Source organism: Canis aureus, chromosome 1 (genome assembly GCF_053574225.1).
Source record: "Canis aureus isolate CA01 chromosome 1, VMU_Caureus_v.1.0, whole genome shotgun sequence".
NCBI lineage: Eukaryota > Metazoa > Chordata > Mammalia > Carnivora > Canidae > Canis > Canis aureus.
Window position 1 is genome coordinate 42,399,813 of NC_135611.1, and position 22,401 is coordinate 42,422,213.

General features: G+C 39.1%; 1 protein-coding gene and 1 long non-coding RNA gene across 9 annotated transcripts in view; one reads left to right on the top strand and one right to left on the bottom strand.

Annotated features, from left to right (window-relative positions):
* CCDC170 (coiled-coil domain containing 170) overlaps positions 1–22,401 on the top strand; it is a 99,015-nt gene that overhangs the window by 33,227 nt on the left and 43,387 nt on the right. For 5 of the 8 annotated variants that reach the window (XR_013379332.1, XM_077896885.1, XM_077896911.1 and 2 more), the window contains exons 1-4: positions 6,301–6,824; positions 8,574–8,830; positions 12,984–13,128; positions 19,043–19,228. Coding sequence is in view for 7 of the 8 variants with exons in the window: in XM_077896885.1 (XP_077753011.1) it covers positions 6,579–6,824; positions 8,574–8,830; positions 12,984–13,128; positions 19,043–19,228 (834 nt within the window). In the remaining variant the exon portion in view is untranslated. Of the gene's footprint in view, positions 1–6,300; positions 6,825–8,573; positions 8,831–12,694; positions 12,794–12,983; positions 13,129–19,042; positions 19,229–22,401 lie in introns of those variants that run through there. The other 3 variants (XM_077896895.1, XM_077896906.1, XM_077896935.1) reach the window with 3 other exon arrangements.
* LOC144313723 (uncharacterized) lies at positions 7,831–10,008 on the bottom strand. The gene is made up of 4 exons (XR_013379351.1): positions 9,490–10,008; positions 8,735–8,940; positions 8,525–8,631; positions 7,831–8,412 (listed from the first exon to the last, which is right to left on the bottom strand). It is a non-coding gene; the product is annotated as an uncharacterized LOC144313723 (long non-coding RNA).

The following is a 22,401-nucleotide window of genomic DNA, read 5'->3' on the forward strand; positions in this document are numbered from 1 at the left end:
TTTTGACTCTTTATATTACTTTTGCAAATATTTTTACAGTTTGCTCTTCACTTTAAATTCTGTTTCTATATTTTTAAATAAAGTCTTTATCTTTTTAGTATCTAGAAGTTTAAGAATTTTGTTGTCATATGTTTTTTTCTTGATGTTCTTTCATTGCTTTTATGCTTAGAAAATTCTTCTCAAGATAAGATACATATAAATTTATAGTACTTTTTATGATTGCATTTTTAATATTCAGTACTTCAAGTCTATCTTAAATTTATTTTGGCTTATAATGTGTAATACAGCTCTAAAATTTTTTTCTTTAGTAATCAGCTTTATTATTCCTTGACCGGTATTTTTCCCCTACTATTTAAAGCATCACCTCTTTTGTCATACACTAAATTCTTCTAAGCACTAGAGACTAAAGACTGTTTCTGGGGTTTCTATTGGTCTTTCTGTTGATTTCCTGCTGAGTATGATTGCTTTTGATTTTTTTTTTCAAAATGAAAAATTTTAAAAGGGTATTTTTTTCGAATCCAGCAAAGGGCTGTTTAGTTAAAAAAATCTATCTGTGTAGGTATTTCTAGTTTAGAAGTGATGATACGCAGGTATCATTTCTCTATTCTATTCCTGGAAACTAGCCACAAGCAACAAAGAAAATGAGAAATAACTTCCATTGTTGGCACATCCAGGAGGTGATGGCTGAAATCTTGCAACACAAAGTAGGTGGCAGGCCTTTCTAAAGCAGCAGATATTGAGGGGAGGTGCATGTGGGACACACCACGGCTGCAGAGCGTGGGAATTGTTGGGAAAGCTTATTTTGCAAAGATGAAGGGCAAACTCGGAGGAATTAAGCCAAAATCTCTTGTTTGCAGGAGAGGGTGGAGGTGTGTGGACTGGCAATGGGAGCTTCTCTGCAGTTTCCTGGCTTCCAAAAAGTAGGAGAGTGAAAGCCAAATAAAAACCATGCCACAAACCAGATTTATAGGAAGCTGTGGAGCAGGGGACTTGTGGAAAGTCTGCATTGTGATAAGCTCTCTGGTTGCCTTTCTCCATGGGCAGAATGACAGACAGGTCAGATGAAGTTGTACACAAATCCTGTGTTTTAGGGAAACTCCTGCTTGGCTGGAACATGAGTGACTCCACTTTCCCATCCCTGTATGCACATTAACCTCTTCCACAGCTGGCCCAGCAAGCACTCACCTTCTGAGCAATCAAAAAGGAAACAACACAGGAATTATTTAAAGATACAACAAACCCTCCTTACCCCCCCAGGAAGAAAAGGAGGTAGAATAGGAAAGATGTGACAGATGAAGAATATCCACCAGAAAACTATTGCTGTGATTGAAGAAAAAACGACCAAACATTCATCATGAATAAAACAATTGAATAAAAACAAAACAACAATTGAATAAAGCCAACATGTACCTGAGGTGTGATCAGAAAGCAAGAGCCATAGGACTTCAAGAAAGATACAGCAAGGTGAGGAGAGAAGATAAAACATACCTGGCGGGGCTCAGGAAAGAAAAGACAAAAAAAGTGAAGCCATCACAGAAATAACAGCAAGACTGAAAGGTACACAGGGAAGAAGGCAAGTATAGAAAAAAAGTGGGAAGAATAAGAGAATTGGAATGGAAATAAAGAATAGAAAGGAACAGAGAGGAAGTGAGTGAAATGGAATACATACAGAAGAGATTAATAAGCCTGTGCATAATTCTTCTGAAAAGGAGACACCACCAAGAGAGGAAGAAAGGGGGAGAGGTAGTGTAAGCATTTTGGTTTCTTCCATCTAATAACTTGCTGCTACACTAGCAAGTATTTAGAATGAGAATATAGAGATAAAAAATTAGAAGTTGTAAAGGAAGAACGAGAAGAGCAAGGAAGAGAAGATACACTTGTAATGAATTAACAGATGTTGTCTAAAAGGTATTATTTAAAGTGACAGGTTTTTTAAAAAAACATTTTGTTTATTTATTTGTGAGAGAGAGAAAGCATGCACACACTAGTAGGGGGAGGGGCAAAGGGAGAAGCAGATTCCTCGCTGAGCAGGGAGATGAACACGGGGCTTAATTCTAGGACCCTCGGTTCATGACCTGAGCCAAAGGCAGCTGCTTAACCAGCTGAGCCACCCAGGCATCCCAAAGGTTATAGTTTTAAACTTAAACCTACAACAAAAATACAAACTTTCCCAATGATCAGACCAAACAAAGTAAAGCAAACAGATTCGTGGTGAAAGATTTTTGGAAGAGCGATAAAAACAAGAAGCGTAACATAAAATATTTCAACAGAGCTAACACCAAAACTTATCTGTCATGTGAACGGGTGTAAAGGTGGAGTCATCCAGTGTGGGAAAAAGAATTTTAGGATTGATGACAAAGCCAAACCCAACTGTGTTACATATGAGACATCAAAAACAAAGTGATCCAGGAGAGTTGAAGATAAAAATGTAGATCAAAGATATATGTCATCAGATGCAAACAAAAAGAAGTCAAGGATCATGGTCTTAATATGAGAAAAGGCTGGGTTCAGAACAGAAAGGTATAAGTGAGCATGTTATGATGCTACATCATAAGATAAAGCTCTGCACCCCTAAAGCAAGAAGACAGCGGTACAAGGTGATAGAGATTTACAGTAGTGCTGGGAGGTTAAACTCACCTTTCAGCTCATGAGAGAGTAAAGCATAGAAATGAGGTTGGGCTAGAAGTGCCCAATTAAAATAATAAGTAAGGTAGAATTGACAGATGTTGAACTCCATGCCCTGAAGACAGAGAATACACCTTCTTTTCAAGTGCCCCTAAAACATTTAGAAAATTGAGCATTCACAGAAACCTCAAGAAATTCCCCAAAGTAGAAATAACATAGACAAGGATGATGGGGAAAATAGGTCCTGGCTGGTAGAGCAAAGGTACCTTCCAGTCCGAATAGACCTAGTTCTGAGTGGAACATGGCCCACCTCACTGAAGTACACCAGTGAGCATCAGCCCCGAATGTGGACCAGGAGCTCCGAGTGCAGTAGAAGTAGCATAGTCTACTTCTATGGAAGTAGAAATCCATAACAAACCTGGCAAGTAAAGAGCCGTAACAATAGCAAAGCTCTTAACTCAGGTGAAAGAAGAATTCCAAACCAAACTAGAGACTTCTAGGAGATAGTATGAATGCTACAGAAGGATCCATCGGGGGTGCTGAAGAGCTTTGTCATAAAGAAATACATTCAGGTATTATTCTTTGCCGCTCTTGTATTGTCTTTTCTTGTCTCTGTAACCCTCTCCTGCTACCGAGATTCATTTCTTCTCACTCAGGCTACCTCCGAGTGTCTTGAAGGAATGGATTTCCGTGGCACACTCCAGAGCCCTCTCAGCACAGAGGCATCTCTAATGCTCAGAGTTTTCTAGATTATATATTCTTCCAATATATATACATAGAAAGAAATTTATGAAAGGAATTTGGTTTGTGCCTAACGGAAGCTAAGAAATCCCATGATCTGCAACCAGCAAGCGGGAGACCCAGGAGAGCTGATGGTGTGACTTTTAGTCTGAGTCCAAAGGCAGGGCTAGACTGATGTTCCAGCTGGAAGCCAGTCTGACACAGAGAGCAAATTCTTCCTTACTCCGCCTTTTTGTTCTATTCAGACCTTCAGCAGATTGAAAGAGACCCACCCACACCTGGGAAGGGCAGTCTGCTTTTCTCGAGCTACCAATTCAGTTACTCATCTCACCAGGAACACTCTCACAGACACACCCACGATAGTGTTTAACCAAATATCTGAACACCCTGTGGTCCAGTCAAGTTGACGCATAAAATGAATCATCCCGACTACTAAGAGACCCATGAGAATTCCTGAACAAATGGGAAAAAGAGAGATTTTTGTTGGAAGCCTTAGTATTTAAAAATGTCCGTTCTCAAGTTTATTTGTAAAATTAACACGATCCCAATACAAATACCAACGGGATTTTGGGAATTTGATAAGCGGATTCTAAATTTCGTATAACAGAATGCACAAGTTAGAATAGCCAGGAATATTCTGAAAAAGCAACCCTACCTGGCAGTAATGTGTGTGATTGAGCTAGCTGCCTTTCAAGCCATTGTTCCCACTTGCTCTTGTCCTTCAGCCTCATTTTCTTTGCTCAGATCTTTGACCATGCATGCTCCTGCCACAGGACCCTCGCTCAGACTTTGACTACTTGCATGATGTATGTTTTGGCCTGCTTCATTACCTCTTGCCTGTTTAATACCTGCTCAGTCATCACTCCTTGAGAGAAATCTTTCCTTCCCATTTCTCTGATCATAAGTCACTTTCCTTTGTTCTCTTCTTTCTTTCTTGTGCGCATTTCAGTTTGTAATTATGCAACGATTAGTGTTGTTGTCTGATCAATGCTCTTTTTCTAAGTAGGGTGTAAGCCCAGTGCCTGACTGTAAGTTTTCAGTAAATATTTGTTGGCAAATAATCTCCTCTCTGTTGGACTTTGAAGGGTGATTTAGACCCAGCAACTCTCCTCTGAACTCAGTACTCAGGAGTCTGCACAATGTGGACCCTGTTCTGGTGTCCATGGTACTGAGATCTTAATGTGTTATTTCTTTCACCCGTGCCCATCTGAAGATGTAAGTGATTTTTGGTAGTGTTTTGCATTAGATTGTAACCTCCTACAATGAAGAGCCATATCTGAGCTGTCCTGTATGGCTTTTAATATCATGTCCAAGGATACTATTTTTTTATAAGAAGGCAATATAAGATTATGGAATGATTATATCATTTCCTGAAAAAGGATGTTAGTCATTGAAAGAAATAATCATAGCTATTGAAGAACTTAACTCTTCTGATGAATTTTATAAAATAATGTGCATACAAAGATTCCAGGGAGGCTCAGTTGGTTGAGCATCCAACTCTTGTTTTCAGCTCAGGTCATGATCTCAGGATCGTGAGACTGAACCCTGCATCAGGCTCCCCACTCAGTGTTTAGTCTGCTTGAGATTCCCTCTCTTCCTCTGCCCCTCCTCCTCCTGCCCCCCTCAATAGACAAATACATAAAATCTTTAAAAATATAAAACGAAATGATGTGCCATGCATACTCTACTTCAAACATCTCAGAGGTCCTTATGTGGCCTGTTGTAGGAAATCTTGCTGTGGTGGTTAGGGTAGAGAAATCACTTCTGAATATAAAGCTAGGCTGAACTGGATGTGGTTCTCTTATGATGTAGTTAAACTTTTTATGTGTTCTCCCCAGGAGTACATACCTACCATTTTCTGGGATATGTTGTGATTGGCAAATACGGGCTGTCACTAGGTGCATTGAAGGTTTTGTTTGGCATTTTGTGCATTGAAACACACTAGTCATGACAACGCTTGTTGTAAAGTTAAGGACTTTGAGATGACTTTTGCATTCATGAGTATTTCCAAACAGTAGTCTTTGGCAGTTCAGTAGCCGAGCAGTCATAAACCAGTTTTACTAGTGTGTCCCCTGTGGCCTTGTGGATAATTCCAGGAAACTCTCCTTTATGTGACCTCTTTCATATTCCTTCAAAAAGGAATGGTTTTCCTGTGTGTCTTTCGCAAAGACCACAGGCCCTAAAAACTTCACAGAGGTAGACACATAGGTATCTGTCCAAGCTCAGGAATAATTCTTGAAGGAAGCAGGCTTCATGGCCTGAGTAAGATGGAAAAAGAACTAGAGGTTGCAGACTACAACCCACAGGCCAAACCCATCAAATCTGCTCTGCAGATGTGTTTATTTGGATCATATGGTGTTTCTTTTTTAAACATTGAAATTCATTGCCAAGCTGCAAAAACTGTGAATTTTTACTTAAAAAATTCTGAATATATAACTTGTCTTGAAGAATTGGAAAAAAATTGGCCATGCTGGGATCCCCGTTCCTGCATTTGGCAGCCATCAATGGAGCGGAGAGCTGTTTCCTTGTGGCCAGGGCAAGGACTCCTCAAGCACTGCCCCACTATTGCTGGTCTCCTGTATCTGTGTCACCTTCATGATCCCAAGATGGGCTATGGGGTTGAGAATAAGTGGTATAATGAAATATTAGGAAGGAGAGAGCCTTTTGCATTTAACTCAGATGATCTCTTTGATAAATGACACATTTCATTTTCAAATGAGAGGAATTGATAATTTTTGTAGTCTGGAAACAGAAGGACAATGAAAACTGCCTCTTTGCTGTGGACCTTGTCACATTGTGTCTCTTCTGACAGTTCTTTGGGGACTCTGTTGGTTCTGGTCAGAGGTCAAATGGCATTTGAGTTGGGTAGAAGGAGGCTCTCTAAAGTGGCAAAGGTCAACTCTTTATTTATTTATTTAGAGAGAGAGAGGGAGAGGGAGAGAGAGCGTGAACGGGGGTGAGGGGAAGATGGAGAGGGAGAAGCAAGCTCTCCTCTGAGCAGGGCACCCAATGCAGGTCTTGATCCTAGGACCCTAAGATGGTGACCTAAGCTGAAGGACGATGTGTAACTGACTGAGCTACCCAGGTGCCCCTCAAAGGCCAATACTTAAATGCCATCCTGGGAGAGCACATCATTCATTCCTGGGCTGCCTCCTGCCTCCTTCAGAATTTTGAGAATGAAATGTTCTGGATGAGACACTTCCCTGGGCAGCATGTTTGAGACATTTGCACTACAAAGAATGCTCTGTTTATCTTACTTTGCACAGCTGCACAGAAAAGATTGTTTAAAACTCTTTTTTGCATTCTGTCTTTTGGGGGAACCCTGTCAGGAAATTTATGACCATCTCCTGGAAGTCCCAGTCTCTCGGGACCAATTAAACCACTATCGGAATGTGGCTGAAGACGCTCGAAGTGAACTGGCGGCAACTTTGGTCAAATTTGAATGTGCTCAGTCTGAGGTAAGACTATGCATCTTCATGACTTAGAAATGGGCCATTTTAGCATCTTACAGAGTGAAGCAGAATGTAGAAGTGAGTAGAAATAGGATGGGAGGACACAGCTTTATATCTTTTGGCAAAGGTGATAATTACTCCTATGGTGCACCTGCTCCCCTCACTGTAGAGAATTCCTGAAAGGTTATGCATTTGCCATGGTGCAAAGCATGGTGACATGGGCTGGATCCTAGAGGTCAGAGATGCTTCACAACCTTGCGAGACCTGGGGACACCTGATGACTTTGGTTGAAGCTTGGCATTGGGGCACTTTTAGCATCACCCTGAATATGTACATTTAATATAGTTTGCTTGGCAATCTGGATCTCTTAGGATAGAATTCGGGTCCCTTTCTAGTGCTGGTTCTGACTGGCTGGGGAAGATTCTAGGACGAAGGACGATGATTGGGATCCATCTATCATCTGGGCTGGATCAGGTCTGTTGTGGAGTTTCTGAGAGAGTCTCTCTAGATCCATTCTGCTCACAGCCTGGTGGCCCTGAGACATCCTAAGCTTGCCTGTGAGGTAACGAGTGCTGCCAGGAATCCACTGAGTGATGATTTTATACCTTGTGTGTGTGTGTGTGTGTGTTGAACAATTGTATGCATGTATACTCACAGTTGCAAAGAAGTACATGCATTCATAAAGTCTTCACATAGGGTGGACCTGACATTTTAATAGGGGTACATACATTGTTAAGTATTTTGATGCCATAGAATTCATGAAAGTTAAAGTGCTTGTTTTATATAAATTCTATAAGGATTTTCCTTTTCTTCCATATTTTTCTCAGAAATCTGAATATTATTTTCTTATTATTAATATATATATTTTTACCATCCACAATAAGGATCCATCCAGAAGGCAAGTGGGAGAAATACAGTGATATATCAAACAGTCTGTATCTTCTTAGGAACCAGTTGTGGCCATGAAATAACAAATATCTTAGCTTGTAGGTTTCTTTCTTTTTTTTTTTTTTAAGATTTTATTTATTTATTCATGAGAAAGAGAGAGAGAGAGAGGCAGAGACACAGAAAGAGGGAGAAGCAGGCTTCTGCAGGGAGCCTGACATGGGACTCAATCCTGGGACTCCAGGATCACGTCCTGGGCCAAAGGCAGGCACCAAACCGCTGAGCCACATGGGGATCCCAGCTTGTAGGTTTCTTGTTTCGTTGTCTGTCAGCAGCAATACAGATTTATTTATTTTTTAAAGATTTTATTAACTTATTTGAGAGAGAGAGAGAGAGATTGAGCAGGGGGAGGGGCAGAGGGAGAGGGAGAAGCAGATTCCCCACTGAGCAGGGAACTCGACTTGGGCTCGATCCCAGGATCCTGGGATCATGACCTGAACTGAAGGTAGAAAGAAGCTTAACCGAATGAGCCACCCAGGTGCCCCAGCAATAGATTTAGAAAACGAGTTACCATTGCAAAATATTCCATTGCTTTTTGCAAAGTATACCATAAATGTCTCTGAGTGACACTAAATCATTCCAAGACATTGCTCAATTGATGTCGAAAGAGACAGGATACGAAGTCCATTATTTGGGCAAAAGTTCCCATCTGGTGGTGCAAATACACATATGAAAAAAAAAAAAAGAAAGTTGGATTAAGTCACGAACGAAAGAGTGAGATTTGAAATTACAGTTTTGGGTTCCTTAAAAGTACATCATACTTAGGCCATTGAAATCGTTTTCCTCCTTTTTATGTTTTTTCTGTGTTAGCTTCGAGACCTCCGCTCCAAGCTGCTGTCTAAAGAAGCCTTCTGTCAAGAGTTGAAAGCTGAAATGGAGAATTACAAAGAAAATAATGCTAGAAAATCATCTCTCCTCACCTCTCTGAGAGACAGAGTTCAGGAGCTGGAAGAAGAATCAGCAGCACTTACCGCTTCTAAAATTAGAACGGAAATCACAGCTCACACTGCAATCAAGGAGAACCAGGAGTTAAAGAAGAAAGTTGCAGAACTAGATGAGAGCTTCCAGTAAGGGTATTTCAATATATTTCTTAGTTGTTAGCATTAAAATACTAGCTCCTGTAGCTGGATATGCCTTGGAAGGTACTGGTGTGTTGTTGTTGTATTTGGCCCTGAAACTCAATTTGAAAAAAAAAAAAAATTTGAACCTCAAATATCTTTGGAGTCTTGAAAATTTTTCTCAAGCTCTTTTCCAAATGTTACGAGGGATCTTAACAAATAAGGCATTGTCCTAAGCATGTTTATGTACGATTGATTAGGGCTGCAAATGTTCATATATAGAATTTGGAAGATTTTCTGTAAGTAGAGGTTTAACCAGAGGTGGTGGAGTAGCACACAGAGGGAGGTGTTTATTCAGAAGCTAGCTGTAAAAACTACCCTGGAAGCCCAGACCACTCCAGACCACCCCGAACGCTCCTCATTAGGTTTTATTGCAGGTTATATGCAGAAAACTCATGAGACCTGGGTTTTCCACACTTAGTTCTGGCAAAAGGTAATTTTGAGACAAAACTGGGAACTGGTTGTTCCTAAAATATACTTTTAAAATTTTACATGTAATAACTTAAATAACTTTAATAATATGATACTTTTATTTATTTTACTTATTTATATTTTTATTCCATCTTATTTTTATTTTACTTATTCCATCTTAAAAAAAAAATCAATACCTCCAACTCTTGTCTTCTTTTTCTTTTTCTCCCTCCACTGACAGCAAAACTCCTTAAAATGTTTGCATAGACTCACAGTCTCAGTTCTTCTCCTTTCTTCTCTCTTGGGTCTCCTCTCCTGAAACCACTCACCACAGTGACCAGTGACCACACATTGCAGATGATATGGTTAGCCTTTATCTCACTTGATCCACCAGTATATCAGGCACAGTTGGTCTCTCTCTTTGAACCACCTTCTTCTTCTGGCTGCCAGGGTATGACACATGCCTGCTTTCTATCTTTCATTTCTAGATGCCGTGCTGTAGTCTCTTTTGTTTTCCCCCCTCTCATCTTATTGACTTCCAAAGACTGGAGTGCTCTGGCACTCAGTCTTTGAATCTCTTCTGGTTTCTATCTAAATTCACTCTCTTGATGATCTCATCTAGTCCCATGACTTTAAATATGATTTAAATGCTACTGACACCCACGTTTCTCTATCTTTCCTGGACGTCTTCTTAGAGCTCAAGAAAGACCCACACAGTTTACTGCCTGGTGGGAATTGTCATGCAGATGTCCAATGGGCATCTCAATCGTAACATGGGCAAGACGGAACTCCTGCTGTTCCCACAGAACCCTCCTGCTCCTTTCCTCGTCTCTAACGATAATCCCATGCCTCTAGACATCAGGTCAACAATCTTGGTCATCATCCTTGGCCCTCTTGCTTTCACACTCTGTGTCTGTTCCTTCAAGTCCCCTCGTCTCTACCTTCAAAATAAATTTACATTTTAACTACTTCCCATTGCTGCCCTCATTGCCACTAACTTGATTCAAGGGACTGCCATCTCTCTCCTGGATTTTTGCAGTAGCCTCCGAAGTGATTTTCCTGCTGCTGCCTGTGCCCCTCACAGCCAGAGTGATCCTGTAAAAACACAAATTAGATCTTGTCGGTCCTGTGCTCAAAGGCCTATAGTGACTTCTCTTCTTACTCGGAAAAGACAAAGGATATTCTATGACCTAGAAGACTCATCCTGACCTGGTTTTGCTTCCATTCTCTTATTCTTTCCATTTCAGCTCACTGGCTTCTTTGCTGTCCTTTGAATGTAAGAGGTGTATTCCTACCTCAGGACTTTTTCACTCACTAATCACTTGGCCTGGAAAGCTCTTCGTCTAAATATTGCATGGCTGTCCCTCTGCTCCCTTTAGGTCTTCACTCAGAAGTCACCTTCTCAGTGCGGTCTTCTATGAGTGACAACATCTAAAATTTTACTCTGCTCCTCTCCCCCCACCGCAAATATTTCTTACTCCCTTTCCTGCTTAATTTTTTCTCTCCAGCGGTTTTTTGGTAACAGTATACATTTCATATACATTGATTTTGATTACTATCCCTCTTCCCAGCTAGAACGTAAGCTCCATGAAGGCAAGGATGTCCATCTGTTCTTTAACTATTGTATTTTTAGTACCTTTAATAGGGCTTGATGCATAGTGAGTACCCAATAAATATTTATCAAATAAATGAATAACACAAATGATACGTACTAATTGTAAAAAAATATTTTTAGGATATATAAAATTGCCAAAAATATTAAAATTACTCAAGACCTTATGATTCCTGAGAAGCCATACTTCAGATTTTAGTGAATGGGTTTTCAGATAGTTGTACATCTATGATGACATGTAATGAATTCTTTTTTTTTTTTTACTGAATAATATGTTGTAGATACATACTTTTAAAGATTTTATTTATTTATTTATTTATTTATTTATTTATTTATTTATTTATAGATCTGGAGCAGGGGGAGGGACAGAGGGAAAAGGAAAGATAGAATCTCAAGCAGGTTCTGCAGTGAGTATGGAGCCCGATGTGGGGCTTGATCTCACGACCCTGAGACCATAACCTGAGCTAAAATCAAGAGTCAGACGCTTAACCAACTGAGCCACCCAATTGCCCTTATGTTGTAGATATTTTAAAAAGTTATTCATTATATCATCTTCAATGGCCCATGGTACCCAATGCGTAAAATATCATAATTTACTTATCAATTCTTTTTGTTATTTCTAATAGAATTAGTTTCACTCAAAAAATTATTATAAACCAAGATGCATGGGACGCCTGGGTGGCTCAGTGGTTTAGCGCCTGCCTTCGGTCCAGGGCGTGATCCTAGAGTCCCGGGATCAATTCCTGCATTGGGCATCCTGCGTGGAGCCTGCTTCTCCCTCTGCCTGTGTCTCTGCTTGTCTCTCCGTGTCTCTCATGAATAAATAATAAAAATCTTTAAAAAAATAAAAAAATAAACCAAGATGCAATGAATATTCGTGTATAGTCATATTTTCATATTTATGTGATTATGTCCTTAGGGTAGATTCCTAGAACTTTGTTGGGTCCAAGTGAAATGCAAATAGAAGTGAGAATAGTTCGGCCACCCTTAGGATGAAGAAAGCAAGATTGAAGTCTTGGAGTGAATGGGTGGAATCATACACATAAATCAACCCATGTCATAGCATTAGCTGTGCCTTTCATGAGTCAGAGAGACTGAATAAATATTACCTTTAAATGCTGCAAATAAGAACTTAGAGATATATTGATGTTGGTCTTTTATTGTTATACATTTTCTAACTAGAAATATACGCTTTTGAATGTATGCAATTATATGCTTTGTTAATCTTTGAATAGAGTGAAAGAATTTGCAGTAAACACTTAACATGGTAAAAAGAGAAAGCAATAATCATGTTTATTATCTTGAATACTGAAAAAATGATACCAGATTACCAAAATGATTCTAATTTGCTTTTAAAGTATGTCCATTTTTTTAATGATCTTTTAGTCTCTGATATTTCATTAGAAATAGACCTGTGCTATTTCAGCAAACTTATCTGAGATTTGAAATGAAATATTCAGAGCAGAGTATAATCAACGGATTTTCCTTGACTGGCCCATATCAATACTCTAAAAACTCTGGATGTGTGAAAACTAATAATGATCTTTGCTGATGATTGAACATCTCTTTTCTATAGGGAGAAAATCCCCTGCTCCTGTTATACTTTTTATTATAGTTATGCTTGGCCATTACCTAGGGTATGCCCTAAGCTACCCATATAGATCACTGCATAACATCTGAAAATAAAACAAGCGAATAGAAGAAATACAGCAGCACTGTCCTTCATGAGGACCCAACAGAGACTCATGACTAGATACATCCATTGTGACCTAGAGATTTACTGCCACTTTTACAGATTCTAAACAGTAGGAGATAAGAGGCAGAGTCTATCTCCTCTGCTGTTACTAGATCTAAGATGCCATGAAGATTTCTCTACATTTCTGCAAAGTGTAGGTGCCTGTTTTTCACTTTTCTCCTTCCCTCACAGAGCTTGCGTGACAATGATGTGCTCTGTGTCCAGGAAACTGGGGTTATGATAAAAATGATGATTGGATCAGAGAGCTTAAGTGTTGAACTTTGTTTTATGAATGATCTCTTCTGTTGTGTTACAACTTGACTTATGTGTTATTTGCCTTATAGAAAGTGTTTAAAGGAAATTGAGGAGAATAAGAATCAAGTCTCAAAGAATTGCAGGCAACATGAAGAATTTCTAGCTCAACTTGGTGACTGCTTAGATCCAGACAAGAAGAATGAAAAGGCATCATATGAAGATTTAATTCTAAAGGTGGCACATGAACAAGACGATAAATGTAGTGGTCATTCCGACATGTGCCATGAAAGGAAGTGCTGTGGTTGAATCTGTGTGTGGCAGGAGAGTGGGATAGTAGCCCAAGTATAGCATTACTTGACTGTGCGACCTGGGATAAATCTTATGTCTCTGAGCTGAGTTCCAAAATCCTTTCTAACATTATTTGGGATTAATACTCTCTGGAAAGGATTGTTTTGTCCAAAATACATTTACGCTGCCAAATACAATTAATTATTCATCATAGCAATGAGTTTTAGGGAGTTTTTTAAAATTTTAGTTACAAACAGAAGGACATATACATACAACTCAAACCAAAACCAACTGTGTCAGTTTTGGGATACTTACTTAGTATAAGGTTAAGATTAGTTCTAAAGTACTTTTTAATTTTCCATTGAAACCAAATAATGGAAATCCTACTTTAATGGTAGGTTGCCAGTAAGAAGGAAATTAGTTATATCAAGTGAATAATTCACTTGGCACATAGTGATTCATTAGGGAACCTGACAGTGTTGGAGCTCTCACCATGTCTTTGCTCATTTCACACCTTTCATACCCTTGCTTCCTGACAGATCTTCTTGCAGCCAATTTTTTTTTTAAATTAAAATTCGGGTGTAATTGACATGCGACATTATATTCATTTCAGGGGTACAGGGTAATGATTCAACACTTGTGTACACTGTGAAATGATCACCATAATAAGTCTGGTCACCATCTGTCACCATGAAAAGTTAGAAAAAATTTATTATTTTTTTTCTTGGGATGAGAACTTTCAAGAGATACTTTTCTGGCAACTTTCAGATATGTACTATGATACCTTTGACTGTAATCACCATGCTGCATACCACATCTCTATCACCTATTCATTTCACAGCTGGAAGTCTGTACCTCCCAACCACCTTCACCCATTTCACCCACTCCACAATCCTCCCCCCACTGGCAACAATTGCTCTGTTCTTCATATTCTTGAGCTTTTGTTTTGTTTGCTCATTTGTTTTTTAGATTCCACATATAAGTGAAATCATAGAGTAATTATTTTTCTCTGACTTATTTCACTTAGCATAATACTCTCAAAGTCCATCCATGTTGTCACAAATGGCAAAATTTTATTCTCTCTCTGGTAGGGTGGGCAGAGAGAGAGGGAGAGAGTGAATCTTTTTTTTTTTTTTTTTGAAGATTTTATTTATTTATTCATGAGAGACACACAGAGAGAGGCAGAGGGAGAAGCGGGCGCTCCGCAGGGAGCCTAATGCGGGGCTTGATCCAAGGACCCCGGGATCATGCCTTGAGCCAAAGGCAGATGCTCAACCACTGAGCCACCCAGGCATCCCAGAAGAGAGAGAATCTTAAGCAGGTTCCATGCCCAGCACAGAGCCCAGCTTAGGGTTCCATCTCATGACCCTGAGCCAAAATCAAAGTTGGATGCTTAACTGACTGAGCCACCCAGGCACTCCATTTCATTCTCTTTAATGGCTGAGTAGTATTGCAGATTTTATATATATACTTTTTTATGTATATAATTTTACATATATATGTAATTTTTATACATGTATCTTTATTCATCTATTGATAGACACTTAGGTTGTTTCCATAGCTCAGTTATTGTAAATAATGCTGTAATGAACATATGAGTGCATATATATTTTCTTTATTCATTTTAGAAAGATAGAGCGTGTGAGCATGAGCAGGGTGAGGAGCAGAGGAAGGGGGATAGGCTGAGTCCATGCTGAGCATGGAGACTCATGTGGGGCTTGATCCTAGGACCCTGAGATCATGACCTAAGCAGAAATCAAGAGTCAGATGCTTAACCTACAGAGCCACCCAGGCAATCCACATAAATCTTTTCTAAATAGTGTTATTATTTTCTTGGGATAAATACTCAGAAGTGGAATTTCTGGATTGTGTGGTAATTCTATTTTTAATTTTCTGAGGAATCTCCATTCTGTTTCCCATAGTGGCTGCACCAATTTGCATTCCTAGCCATAGCGCACAACGTTTCCCCTTTCTCCACATCTTCTCCCACAGTTATTTTTTATCTTTTTGATATTAGCCATTCTGACAAATGTAAACTGAAACCTCACTTGGTTTGGATTTGTATTTCCTGGATGGTGAATGATGTTGAACATCTTTTCATGGGTCTCTTTTCCATCTGTATGTCATCTTTGGAGAAATGGCTATTCAAGTCCTCTGCCTGTTTTTTTCCTCTATGAGTTCTTTATATATTTTCGATATTAACCCCTTATGAGGTATATGATTTTCAGATATTTTCTTCCCATTCAGTAGGTTGCCTTTTCATCTTATTGATGGTTTTCTTTGCCATGATGTAATCTTGCTTGTTCACTTTTGCTTTTATTGCCTTTGCTTTTGGAGTCAGATAAAAAAAAAAAAAAATACATTGCCAAGACTGATGTCAAGGAGCTTACTGCCTGTGTTTTCTTCCAGGAATTTTATGGTTTCATGTCTTATATTCAAATCTTTAATCCATTTTGAGTTCATTTTTGTATGAGCTATAAGATGGTAGTCTAGTTTTTTCTTTTGCATGTGTCTGTCCAGTTTTCTCAACACTGCTTATTGAAGAGACTGTGAATCTATAGGTTGCTTTGAGTAATAGAGACATTTTAACAATATTAACTCTTCCAGTCCATGAGCACAGAATACCTTTCCATTTATTTGTGTCTTCTTCAATTTCTTTCTTCTATGCAGCCATTCTTAAAGGCCACTTCTCAGACTTTTATTAGTAAGCTTCCCCACTGTATTTCCTGAAAGCTGTAAAATCATTTCAGTTAACTTCAAGAAGTGTTCCACGTCACTAATGGGTTTTGAAAGCTCAGGCCTGATAACCTTGAGAGTTCTGGATGCATCTCCTCTTCCTTGTTGCTCAATAGTGACCAGGAGCCTGGCTATAAAAGTCCACAGGGCAGTGTAGCTTGGGAGATTGTTTGTAAAGCCACATGATGGGGAAAAGAGAATGAAGAACCTCTCCTTTTATGAAACACTTTCCCCACATCAGAGCCTAGCTCCACATGCTAGTCTGGGAGTTGATACTGTATGAATTATGCCTCATTGTTTTCTGTATTTCAAATGCTTTGACATTCTCCTTGCTGACCCAGGAGAGACTGACTCAGAGGGTTAGCCAGTTCCTTATAAATGACTCTCCCAGGAGCAGGGCTTCAATATGCAAACGAACTGCTCCCACATTGCAGCCATTTTCTGTCTCAGGCTCTGGGCCACTGTCCAGCTCCCCTAATCACCACAGGGCTAGGTACCAGACAACTAGGAACAGTCCCTGCACCCCTCAGATTTCTCAAACTAGCCAGACCCAAACCTGCTTCCTTCACCTCACTTACTACTTCCCGGAGAAACTGCAGTAGGGACTCTTGCCCCTGGTTTTCTCTTGCTGTCCAAATCTCCTGACTGACCCGGTGCCTCCTTGTGTGGCTATGGCATGGTGTGCCCCCTCTTCTTACTACACTTGATCTTAGCCAAAAGGCCCAGAAGCGATTGTGCCCCCTCCTCTTGAGAACTGTGAGTAACACATGGTTTTTCAATGGCGGCTCTCTCTAGATCTGTTCACCTCATGTACCTGAATAACAGAAGAAACTATATTTTAAAACAGATTCTGGGATTCTAGGGCTTCAGCATCTCAAATTAAAAAAAAAAAAAAAAAGTCACTGGCCAAGAGCAGAAGGGCTGTTGTCTTGATCAATATTTACTAGGAGTTCCCCTGAGAAGGGGAACAAAACCACTCCTTCAGTTTTTAGACCATTTCCTAATGGTTTCCTAACCACATGTGCACACACGCTCCCAAGAAACCAAGAACGCATTCCTAAGGACTTATTTGACATTGATCTATTTCACAGATATTTATTTGTCTTTATTTTTAAGAAAGATTTTATTTATTTATTTGAGAGGGAGAGAGAGAGAGAGAGAGTGCACAAGTAGGTGGAGAAGCAGAAGGAGAGGGAGAAGCAGGCTCCCTGCTGAGCAGAGAGCCGGATGTGGGGCTTGATCCCAGGATCCTGAGATCATGACCTGAGCTGAAGGCAGATGCTTAACTGACTGAGCCACCCAGGTGCCCCCATTTTCCAGATATTTAGTGAGTGACTACTCTCTGCTAGATGAGGTCCCAGGTGCTGGTGGTGCCACAGTGAATGAGATAAGACTAAATCTGTGCTCTTCTAGAAGTTTGTTACTGTGAGATAATGAAGAAATATATAACTAATATCCCACATAGTAAAGGTGAAGAAAAACAAATGGGGATGTGGAGATAGAGAATGAGGCATATTTAGAGGCATGGCAGGCTAGTTTAGGGAGACAGGCTGAGGAGTGCCCCTTGAGGTAGGGACATTTATTAAAATTATTTTTTAAATTCAATTAATTAACAATAGTGTATTATTAGTTTCAGAGATAGAGTTCAGTGATTCATTAGTCTTATATAACACCCAATGCTCATTACATCACATGCCTTCCTTAATGCCCATCACCCAATTACCCCATCCCCCACCCTATCCCCTCCAGCAACCTCAGTTTGTTTCCTATGATTAAGTGTCTCTTATGGTTTTTCTCCCTCTCTGACTTAGTCTTATTTTTCCCTTTCTTCCCCTATGAACCTTTGTTTTGTGTCTAAATTCTACATATGAGTGATCATATGGTATTTGTCTTTTTCTCATTAACTTATTTCACTTAGCATGATACCCTCTAGTTCCATCCATATTGTTATAAATGGCAAGATTTCATTTTTTTCATGGTTGAGTAATATTCCATTGTACATATATCACATCTTCTTTATCCATTCATCTGTCGATGGACATCTTGGCTCTTTCCACAGCTTGGCTATTGTGATATTGCTGCTATAAACATTGGGGTACAAGTGCCCCTTTGGATCATCACATTTGTATCTTTGGGGTAAATACCTAGTAGTGCAATTGCTGGGTCTTAGAGTAGCTCTGTTTTCTACTTCCTGAGGCAAGTCCACAGTTTTGCAGAGTGGCTGCACCAGCTTGCCTTCTGAAGTTGAGACTTTGAAAGATGTTGGGGACTGAGCATACACATATGTGGAAATGTATTTAAGAGAGTGGAAACAGCCCTGAGTTGGGAGCAGGGCACCATGTTGGCCAGGTGCTGAGGCTGAAAGCTGTGTTCCTCCCCCCAGAGTGTCATAACACAGATACTGACTCTGTAATGTGGGGTCCTAGCTCTTCCTGTAGGCGTCCTCATGGCCTTAACAGGCTAAGGTGTCTACAGGGCTGGTTCCCTGGGCCAACGAGCGTGTCTGATTTCATTTTCTCTACTTGTAGATCTTAACAAATCTTATTAATGCTTTCAGCTGACAATCCAAATGCACAACATAGAGAGTGAAAAGCTCTACTAATCCCAATGGTAGCCACTGTATGAGCATGTTATTCAGGATTTTTCTGTGCTTGTATTAATTAGAAAGATTTTCTTTTTAAAAAGAGTCCGGCTTTCTTCTCCGTATTTCCTCCCTGTGCCAGGTAGTGCCTTGCATGCAGTTGGTGCCAGTGGACGTGGGCAGAATAGAACTCCTTTGCTTCCTCGCCCGCTGTAATCTCTGTAGACCATCACCTTTCCTTGATTATTTAAACTGGGGGCTTGCTGACGCTGGCTCTGTTGGGAAGCATTTGGCAAGACTCTCAGCAATGTTGCCCTGGAGCTATCTTTTGATTAATTTTAATTTGATCACTGGGTCTGTGCATAACAACAGAGTTTAGAAGCTGCATTTGAAAATGTGTTCTTTTGAGTGGAGGGAGGAATAGTGCTTTCAGTGGTTTCATGTGATAGTGCAGTCAGCAGGGTATGTAGATCAGAGTTGCTTGGAGGAAGCGGTATGAAATTGTTAATTTTTATATGATAGCTGTAATTGCTTTCTCTTCAGCTTAGAGAGCTGTGCGAAGAAAATGCATTCGTCAAAGGACAGATTGTTACTCTTGAAGAGACTATAAATGTCCATGAGATGGAAGCAAAAGCTAGCAGAGAAACCATCATGAGGCTGGTTTCAGAAGTAAACAGAGCGCAGGAAAAAGCTGCCTCCTGCACTAAAGAGAAAGGCAAGCTGAACCAGGTACAGTATGTGAAGTGTGAGTGTGCATCTCTGATCATGTTTATAAAGCAGAAATTGAAAACCAGATGTGGGTGAGCACACTGGCATTACTGACCACAGTTTCCAAAGGCTGCTGTCAGCAGGAGGCCTGTGGGGGGAACTCAGTGACCTGAGCAGGCCATTTGATACAGTTTTTCCCTAATTAGAAAAAAAAGAAATACAACACATTTAAAAGTAGAGTTTTTTGAGACTATGTCCGACTTCAGTTAGACTTGAAGGATTTTTAAAACTCACACATTAATTTTTTTGGACTAATAGGTAATGCATCCAGCAGATACAAAGTTCCAAATAGACATAAGGGTATATGGTGAAAATCTTCCCCTACCCCCTCCCACCACCCACCCAGTTGTTCTCTGTCAACAATTATTTTATATATACCTTTCTAGATATGTTCTATGATTTATATACTTATTCTTTTTTATTTAATTTTAATACAAATGGCAACAGGCTCTGCATTATATATTTTTCTTTTTTGCATTATATTTATCTTTAATACAAAATGGTAATATGCCACGCACTATTATGAGCAAGGCTGCTATGCATAATCATTTATTATTTGTCATGCATGAGAATGTATCAATAATTAGACAAAACCCTTGACATATACTTGCGAGGACGAAGGATATAGGTATTATTTAGAAGATACTGTCAAAAGGAAGTGCCTCAATGCTAACTAGACCTTTATTTGCACAATGAATTGTTTGTTCTTTTCAAATTACCTAAAACCCTGTTTGAGCATGCAAATTGTATGATTTTTGAACACTCTATAATCTTTCAGTTATATTTTTATATTTTTGCAACAAAGAAACTAATAATGGGATTAATAATAATGATGAATTTTCAAAAGTGAAAGTGAGCCAGGGCAATCAGTTAAGAAAATACATAAGAGACAATTAAGAGGTAAAGAAGATGTAGTATATACATATTTTTAAGATTTTATTTAGTTTTTCATGAGAGACACAGAGAGAGGGGCAGAGACATAGGCAGAGGGGGGAGAAGCGGGCTCCCTCTGGGGAGCCTGATGTGGGAGTGGATCCCGGGATCATGCCCTGAACCGAAGGCAGATGCTCAACTGCAGAGCTACGCAGGTGTCCCAAGGAGATGTAGTTTAAAATTAGTTAATGACTAGACTGGATTCAGGTTAAATGTTTCTGGCAAGGATATTTCAAAGGTTAAGTTGTATACTTCATGTTGTAGGCAAGTAATGCTAGTTATTACTCATTGGCTGACACTAAATTTGATTGCCCATCTCTTTAGCATAAAGGGACATTATTTCTGATAATTGGCAGGTTATTTCTGTTCCTCATTAACTTTACTAAGTGGTGTTATCATCATTGATTCTTGCCTGGATTAATTTACATCATGGATTGCAAAAAGGTAGTATTATAATTTTACTATTCCGTTTCCTTATTAGCTCTATTCTCCTGTAGAGAATAGCTTTTTATTTCTTTTCAGTTCTATGGACACATGGATTTTCATTTATTTAGTATGTTACAATCACTTTTTTTTGTACTCCAGATTCACTAAATTGGCCCAGCAGCAGCCCCTTCTGGATGGTCTCTGTGATCTTATAACCTGACTCTAGTCCTTTAACACTTCTTGCTTTTTCTGACCGAATACAGCATTTTAGGCTCACTTAGAATTTTCAGACCACAAAACTAAAATCAACTTGTTCCGTAGGGAGCATTAGTTCCTTTTACTGGAGAATGGTGCTTAAAACCAAGATTTAGGCTGTAGGTGTGCTCATTGCTGTTGGGGTATCATTTCTTTTGGTGGAAAAAGCTAGAAATACATTTTTAGTAGTAAACTAATATTGGTATTTTTATTTTTTATCTTTTTATTTTAAAAAGATTTTATTTATTCATGAGAGACACACAGAGAGAGGCAGAGGCATAGGCAGAGGGAAAGCAGGCTCCCTGTAGGGAGCCTGATGTGGGACTCTATCTTAGGACCCTGGTATCACACCCTAAGCTGAAGGCAGATGCTCAACCACTGAGCCACCCAGGTACCCCAATACTGGTATTTTTAATTAAAAGCAATATTTAGAGTTTTAAAATATCTTTTTGTTTTATATTTTTTGAATCTAATCATAATATATACTCGTTTGCTTTGCCTTACAGTATATATAAAGTTATTTCAAAATTAAACTTTTAATATTTTACATACAAGTTAGCCTTCTGAGTGAAGTTTAAGGCTCTCAGAATTTTTGCATAATGTTATCAGCAGTCATTACTAACATGGTCACCATTTATCGATCATTTACCATTAGCACAGTCATTATGCTAAGTGTACTTTGCCCATGTTCACGTAGCAGCAAAGAAGCAAGGCTGCGATTTTAATCTTGGTCATTACATGATTATGTTATCATCAGTAACCCCTTGCCATGTACATTCACAGCTATCTCTTACATACCAGTCTGATGCCAAAAATTACTTGTTGGTGGAACAACAGCAATAAGTAGCTATGCAGATTTCCTTAGTGAATGAATGACTTTAATTCAATTACAAATAGTAATTATTAAATTAGCAAGCTTTGAAAATTAGGAAGAATTTAATATTTATCTATAAAAATACATTTCTGAAGATTAGCAGTAGAAAATGTGTTAAGAGCACCTTAACAAAAACCAGAACTATTTCTTTTCATATATGTGCCTTTACTTGTAAATGATGCCATGTTGTTCAGACTTGGAACTCATACTCATTTTGGAATGAAGTTCCTGCCAAAATAATAAAAATTGTAAAAAAATATATGGGCAATAAAAAACTTGAGGTCTTTAATAAAGTGCTCATTCATAGGATTATGACTCTAGAGATTTACTACTGAAAAATACTGTCATGTGGTTTTAGTGACACATTAATGACTTTAGGAAGGGTCTTCATACTGCTTTCTAAAGCTCTATTTTTGAGCTAGGAAACTTGCTTTATTAGTGAAGCCCAGAATGACTTCAGAAGTAGTAGTATTTGCAGGCTGGGGTGCCATTTTTACGAAACTCAACTTTTGTCATTTTTCTTAATTACTTTGTTCACTTAATGACTTTTACTTTATGAAAATTTCCCAAGTAAAAATCAAGATGATTTATTATATGTATGGAAAATATATTACTTGAAAATCTTGAGTTAATATTGAAGTATGTT